The 7,647-nt window shown below is 34.4% G+C and overlaps 1 protein-coding gene across 1 annotated transcript in view; it reads left to right on the top strand.

Moving 5' to 3' along the window:
- The first annotated feature begins 6 nt into the window (after nucleotides 1-6).
- Asz1 (ankyrin repeat, SAM and basic leucine zipper domain containing 1) overlaps nucleotides 7-7,647 on the top strand; it is a 59,960-nt gene continuing 52,319 nt past the window's right edge. The window contains exons 1-4 of the mRNA XM_005388135.2: nucleotides 7-105; nucleotides 528-627; nucleotides 1,430-1,552; nucleotides 3,337-3,448. Of these exons, the coding sequence (XP_005388192.1) occupies nucleotides 10-105; nucleotides 528-627; nucleotides 1,430-1,552; nucleotides 3,337-3,448 (431 nt within the window). The 5' untranslated portion in view covers nucleotides 7-9. The remainder of the gene's footprint in view (nucleotides 106-527; nucleotides 628-1,429; nucleotides 1,553-3,336; nucleotides 3,449-7,647) is intronic.

Raw genomic sequence — 7,647 nt, 5'->3', positions numbered from 1 at the left:
GCGGGCGGCATGGCGGCGGGCGTGCAGCGGGGCCTGCCGGTGGCTGGCGGCGGCGAGAGCAGCGATAGCGAGGACGATGGCTGGGACATTGGGTATCTGGACCAGGTGTGTCAGGTGGCGGTGGAGGCCATGTTCGGGCTGCGCCTGGTGCTGGTCTGCCGTGGCTTTGGAAGGCGAGGCCCGGCCGGGCAGAACGCCCTGCTTCCGCCCCCTCTAACTTTCCCGGGTGGTGCGAAAGCGTGAGGCGGCCGACGCGCTTAACCAGACGCTCGTGTTTTCCCTTTTGCTCCTTCCCAGAGTTAGTTTTCACTGGATGCGCCTCGCTGGGGTCGTGGATGTAACTCTTCACATAGGACTGGAATTCTCATGACCTGCTCCCTTTAAAAATAATTTTTGGACGTGAATTTTTCTCAAATTGTCCTTGTTGGCCGCAGCAAACCAGTGTAGTTAACCAAACGTTGTTCCCTGATGTAGTGGAAATGAAAATATCTAAAACCTGTTTTTTTTTTTAACTTTCTGATTTTAAGAAATTTAAAAGGCCATTACCCACTGAAGAAAAGAGTGAAATATTTAAGAAGGCGTTGACTACTGGAAATATTGCCTTACTAGAAGAGCTTCTAGATTCAGGTGAGAGTTAAAGGATAGTGTCCACTAAACACAGTTGTTTACGATTTAAATTCACAAGCGTTCCTCATTTTATTTTTCTTTCTTAAAATTTTTGTTAGTACATGTTTACAGTATACAGTAATTATTCATTGCAGGAAGTTGTTACCTATACGTAACACATCTTGTATTTTTTCTTTTCCTGTGGCCCTCCACTCTCATTTTAAAAACTTTGTGTAGCTTTTCTATTTAAAAGACAATAATTGTTAGTGTCCCAGTTGTCCTACATCAGTTGGTTGTCTTCAGTTCTCTGTGTCTTGTTTTCTTTGTGTCTAGCCTCACATTTGGAATTACCACCCTAGTAATCTCCATCAAGTCTTCTGACCTTTTCCAAGAGGCCTGTTCTTAATGATCCAACTCCACCTAGATCGTTCTTGTTAAGCATTTACTTGGCTCTGATGCATGACTGTCAAGAATTGTTTCTAGTTATGTACGTGGTAGTTTTCTCCTATTTTTTATTTGGTTTTGGTGAGAAAAAGGTAGCATGTAGATATGTGTTATACTATATATGTGTTTTATATATTGTGTGATAAAATACTGGTCTGATCATGTTCTTGGGTTATGGTGCCTGCAGTGCAACTGAAGACAGCAAGTTTTCTTAAAGTCTCTATAACATTTTTCTATTTTTTGTGAGGCTGTTATTACCAAGAAATTCTCTTCTAGAATAAGCTGTGGTGTATGTTAGTATTTTCCCAAACTAAAATGAAAGTTGTGTTTTATTGTTTTTAGTGGAGAAGTTTTTAAAAGGTGGTTTTTATATTGACAGGTATTAACATAGATTCTAGCTTTCGTTATGGATGGACTCCTCTTATGTATGCTGCTAGTGTTGCCAATGCGGACCTGGTTCAGGTCCTTTTGGACAGAGGTGCTAATGCAAGCTTTAGTAAAGGTAAGATGTTTGAGAAAACTAACTGCTTAGGTTTACTGTGATTCTTTGGTTCCCAAGCAGCGGTTATGCAAAGTGAAAAAAATTAAAGCAGCTTGAGAGAAATCTATTAGTTGTAGTATATAAATAACATGCATTTGAATTGGAAACCTACATATTTTTAAAAATTTTCTAAGTAGATAGATTCAAAATATTTTATCTTTATAAAATATAATGTTATTATATAGTTTTAACTTACGGGCTTGAGAATTTTGGTTATATTTGAAGGAAAAATGCATTCAAAGTGACACAGAAAAAGCATAGTTTCATGGCAAATTGCTTGAAAATTAGTTTCTGGAATTGTAAACTCAACTTTGAATTGCATCACTTAAAATTTCTTCAAAGATAGTTCATTTAATCCAAGTTACTATATTTTATTAAATAATTTCTATGTAGTAGTGTTTTGAGTGCTTTTGAGAACAAAAGTTAGTAAATTCAGTATAATATCTTGTTTGTTTGCAAACAAGGGACTTTTCACACTGAGCTACATCCCTGGCCATTTCTTTATTTTTTATTTTGAGATAGGGTCTTTTGTGATTGCCCAAACTGGGCTCAAACCTGGGGATCCTCCGGCCTCAGCCATTCAAAGTGCTGGGATTACTGGCATGCAACATCACATCACTCATTTTTAACATATATATCATGGGTAGTTGAACATACTTCACAACTGTGGTATAGATCTTATTTCACTGTTAATTTTCACAATTTTTATACCTGTTAGATATTTCTAAAACTGTTTTTATTCTATTTTCTTTGATAAATTTTACAAAAATTCCTTACAGGTTTATCTTTTACTATGTTACTTAAAAGTATCACACAATGGAAGCTACACTTAAGAATGAGGTTTATACAAAGTATATAAAGTATTGTACTTAAAAAATTTATTTTCTTTTTCTGATTCTCACTCCTTATAGTAAGAGGAATATGTACAATTATAAAACACTTCATATTTTTCATAGAATGTACACATAACCCCATCAGGTAAAGAGGGTAGGTGTTAGTTTCACATCTTTAAATTAGGTCTAATAATTTTCAAATTAGATCTGATATAATACGATATCATTGGAATTATAGTTTATCAGTGGTAGAACTAGGACTAGAATCTTTGTGCTCTGTCAGTATTGAGCCACTAATGTAAAGTATGGCTATGGTGACCTATTTTGAATTCCTAAATTCTCAGATGAAGTGTTTTTGTTGGTTTTTAATTTACCCTCAAGTCCAAGGGAGCCAAGAGGAGAGAAGTTTTAGGAAATGGAGTACGTTCAAAGAGATCAAGTAGAAAAGAACTGAAAAAGAACAATGAATGTGGCTTTTATAGCAGTTTTTAAGGGCAATTTAAAAACCAAGATTTCAAGAATTATCAAATGGATGAAAAAGTAGTGAAACCAGAAAGTATAGATTATTATTTTTCAGTCATGAGTACAGCAAGGCAAATTTTAATAAGCCAATAATTATTCATATCTGAGCAGTGTGGCTGGCTGTACAGAGTCCATGTGCTTAACTACTTTCCATCCTCTTGAAGAAATAAGAATAGGGGAAAGAATTTAAGAAATGAATTATACATATATTTTGGAGATGAAAGGGATTTATATCTGATCTTATGTTTTGGTGAGTTATCTGTTAAGAGTGAAAGATTTAGAAAGAAGTTGTAGAATTTTAAAAGTGCAATATTAGAACATTTTGAAAGGTGAAGTAAATTAGATACACTTTCTAATATGTGGAAATTTTTCCTTTTCTATTTGCTATAGATAAGCAAACTGTTTTGATAAGTGCATGTTCTGCCCGTAGCTCAGAGGAACAAATCCTGAAGTGTGTAGATCTGTTACTTTCAAGAAATGTTGATCCAAATATTGCTTGTAGGTAAGAAACTTACCGTGTGTTCAAAAGTGTTAAACATATTTTTATTTTATCATCCTGCTAAACATTTGATAGCACAAGTTTTAATTTAAACAGTGTTTATTTGGTCAAATAGTTATGGAATGAAAATAGGGTCATATGGTTATGATTCTAATTGTATAAGATTATCAAAAGGAGGTGACCCCATAAAGGTAATTTTTCAACTTTTAATTTTTAGTAGAATATTACAAGAATTTGGAATGAGAAGAAAAAGAGAATAGTAAATTATCATTTCTTATGAATGATACACTCAAAAATATTATTGAGCTATATGAATAAAACTTTTAAGTATTTTTCTGTATAATACTTAACAATTTTACATAAATATTAAGAAAATAGGACTAGAATCTAGCTCAGTGGCACAAATGCCTGCTTGACAAGCCTAGGTCCTGAGTTCAATTCCTGGTATCACAAAGTAAATAAAATAAATTAGGGTCGCATCTATACTGGGGAAGAAAGTGCTATTAGGTAAAGGAATAGTAAATGTTTTCTCAGAAACATTTTATTGAAACAAAAAAAAATTATTATAAAAATATATTGAAACATTTCAATTTTCTTGAGTTTCTACCAATTAATTAGTTAACAACATATGTAATAGTGTCTAGATACACAGAAGAAAATATATATTTTGCATCTGTTAAAATGTCAGTAATAATGGATCTAATTGCTTAAAATTTCTATCACATTGACATCTTTCTTGTCTGGCTCCATCTTCCACTGCATCTTCCTGTTAAGTCTCTCATTGCATTTTACTTCAGAATGAAAAGAATAGAATTTAGCTCATCCAGTAGAAATGTGTGGCATAAATAGAATCATTACTCATAAATCATTAGTTCACATAATGATGATGTAGTGCCTGATGTGTAGAAATAATTATTCATAACTTTAGAAGTTACCTTCTAACTTAGTTTAGTTTCTGTAATGCCTGGACAGCAGCCTTGAAAGGCAATGTATGATTCAGATAGTTTTCAGATCTTTGCTGAGATAAAAAAGATTTTCGTCTAGTTGGAGCAGATATCAAGCAAAGTTTGAGTTGGGTTTGTTTTGTTTTGTTTTGCCTCCCAGTAGATGTTTGGCAATGTCTGGAGACATTTTTTATTGTTACACATGAAAAGTATCACTGACATTTAGTGAATGGGGCCAGAGATGGTGCTAAATATCCTAAATGTGCAAAACAGCCCTTCTAAAACAAAGAATTACCACCCCCAAAATGTCAGTTCCAAAGTTGAGACTCTTTCATCTAGTGTGGGAAAGGCCAAGTCATACAGGGTGGATAATCAATATTTAAACAAATAATGATTTAAAAGAACCGGTAAAGAAACTGCAAATTTAGCACATCAATTCACAGGAACTTTTATTCTTTTATTTATGGTATCATCCCTATTTGTCGTTAACTTTTAGATTGTGTTACAACTTGAAATTGGGATGTTTGCTTCAGGACACCCTGCTGAAGTAATTCCCATGGGTTGTAGTTTGGGTTTGCACATTCAGCAGTTTAAGATAAGACTTGCCTCTCGGAGTTCAATGGGAAATTGGTTTCTGCTTGTTTTATTTTAACTGTTTCTAAAAGTTATTATAAGTAGCGAAGCCTTTGTGCTTTCAATCACTGTCACATACACACCCTGAAGGAGTAGCTGAACCACTGTCACAGGTTCTAGACTATTCTGCCTTCTCGAGAACTTGATGACATCAATCAGATACATAGGCTATGTCTGGATAAACAGATTCCATTTGCATTAAAATGACACAAGATTAGTAGCACATGCTAAAACCAATAAGATAACTACATTCAAGGCAGTTTTAAAACCCAAAACCCTAAAATAGCTGATGAATTTGAAAGAGCACAAGATTTAGATTGGGACATACTCAACTCAAATAAATAGAAAATTTTATAGCATGATTTAAGTCTGCATTTAATTTTCAGCAATGAAAACTAACCTGAGAAACAAACTGTCCAACTGGCTTTCCTTTTTTAATTTTTAAAGCATTAAACAATAAAGTGATTGAATTGTATTTAATTGATAGACCTAAAAATACATAGAAAACAGTACGTACGGTTTAGGCTGCAGATTTTGTAAGGATAGCACTAGTGATAGCACATGGTTCAGGATAATATATATCACCATAGAGGAAAAAAATCCTCAGGACACAAGAGCACAGTGAGATTTGGGGGCAGTTTTATAGATGAATCATTAGCAATGACAAAAATCAAAACCTGTGCTAAGAGTGAGAGTTTTAATTTCATGTGAAATATATCAAAAGATACTAGGGATAGATATGTCAGGGAACCACTATTCAGATGTCAAGGAAAAAAACAGATCTCTGGATGAATTTACTTTTGTCTGTTGACATCATCTATTTTGTTGAGCAATTATTTCCCTGAGAGAAATTATCCCTTAAGAGAAGGTATGGGAGAAAAGTAGGCCATAAAGTTTATTAATAACTAGTTTTTGTGAAAGGTAGATGGTAAGACACTTGATAGTTGGAAAGAAACATTGACCTCTAATTTCTCAATGTTAATGAAAATGAGGTCCATGTTCTTGCTCATGATGTGGAAGTAATAACAAAATCTTAGAAGTTAACCTCTAAGGTAGACACTGAAGTCTTAGTTCTGTATATAAGGTACCGTGGAAACTTCTCCAATCTATGCAGTCAGCACAAATGATAGTTAGTCTGTAGAGAAAATGGAAAAAAAAATTCAAGGATGTATTTACTTTTCTTTAACTTGCAGATAATTTCTAAGGGTTTGTAGACTTTATATGAAACTGAGTTACTTATATGAAAACATTTTTTATTTGTACCAGAAGTAGATAAATAAAAGAATAAAGATTAAGAATAAACTGTTGCATATTCTATAGTTAATTAGAAGTCTTACCCTATGGTACTGAGTGAATTCTGCAATTTAAAAATTTTAATTCTATACAATTTACATATAGTAAAATATATTTCCGGTATACAATTGGATTAGTTTTGAGTATTGTATACATTTGTATAACTCACAAAAGTCTCCTTGTGCCCCTTTCCAATTAAATCTTCCCACGCCCAAAGCTACAATGTGATCTGGATCTTGTTTCTGTCACTATTTCTATTCTAGAACGTCATATTAATAGAATTATATTTTTAGTGTGTCTGATTTCTTTTATGAAAGATAATGAATTTTAAGATTCATCCATGTTCTTAGTGCTGTTGCTTCCTGGCTGGCTTTGACTCGTCTAGTGAGGCTTTAGAAGCATATTGAGTGAACAGACCACATACCAATCACCCTTTCTCTCCTAGTCTTCACGCCCTTTGTGTTAGATAAGTAGACCTTTCTGTAGTACAGAAAGGTAGCAGGCCTACTGTTAGAAGAGTTCTGTGCCCCTTATAGCACCTGCAGTTTATTCTTTGTGAAAGGCTGCTTTTGTTTCCCTCTAAGAATTAAAAGTTAATTGATACTTCAAATGGATCTTGGTCACAAAAGCAGTGCACCATCCAGTGCAGTCCTGTATCCCATTAAGTTAAACCTTGTTCTTCAGTTCATTGTAAATAAGCATCACATGCACACGTATACGTGCACAAATTCATCCACATTGTATGTATCAGTAGTTTGTTACTTGTTACTGCTGAGTAGTGTTCCATTGTATGAGTATTCTGTATTTGTTTGAAGAGGTATGAGGAAGACTTTATGGCCAACAAAAATAGCTGACCCAATAGAAAATTGACTTGGAAATTGAAAGAAACTACAAAATAGTACAGTATATTAAAAAGGCTATAAGTTGTTAGCAAACTTAAGTGAGCAGAAATGAAAGTACTTTAAGATTCTGAGCTGAAGCAGCGTGAGTGCTGACCACACAGTGCATGTTTCTCTATCCCTAAGTGCCTAAACTGAGACAAACACCTTGCATTATTCCCTTAGGTTACCACTAACAACCCCAGCCCTTTTTTATTTTTTGAGAAGAGTCTCACTAACTTGCCCAGGCTCACCTCAAACTTGCAATTCTCCTGCCTCAGCCTCTCAGAGTGCTGGGGTTACATGTGTGTACCACTGTGCTCAGCTGGATTATTTATTTTCTTCTTCGTTCATGAATGTGAAATCTGATTGTTGGAAAATGATAAAATGGTAGAAGTCTTTAGATAGTAGGAATTAAGGTGTTCTAGTTTTATTGTCCTCTGGTTTCTCTGTA

Source organism: Chinchilla lanigera, unplaced genomic scaffold (assembly GCF_000276665.1).
Source record: "Chinchilla lanigera isolate Chin_1 unplaced genomic scaffold, ChiLan1.0 scaffold00031, whole genome shotgun sequence".
Lineage (NCBI taxonomy): Eukaryota > Metazoa > Chordata > Mammalia > Rodentia > Chinchillidae > Chinchilla > Chinchilla lanigera.
Note: the sequence above shows the minus strand (reverse complement) of the source record. Positions and strands in the feature narration are given on the sequence as shown.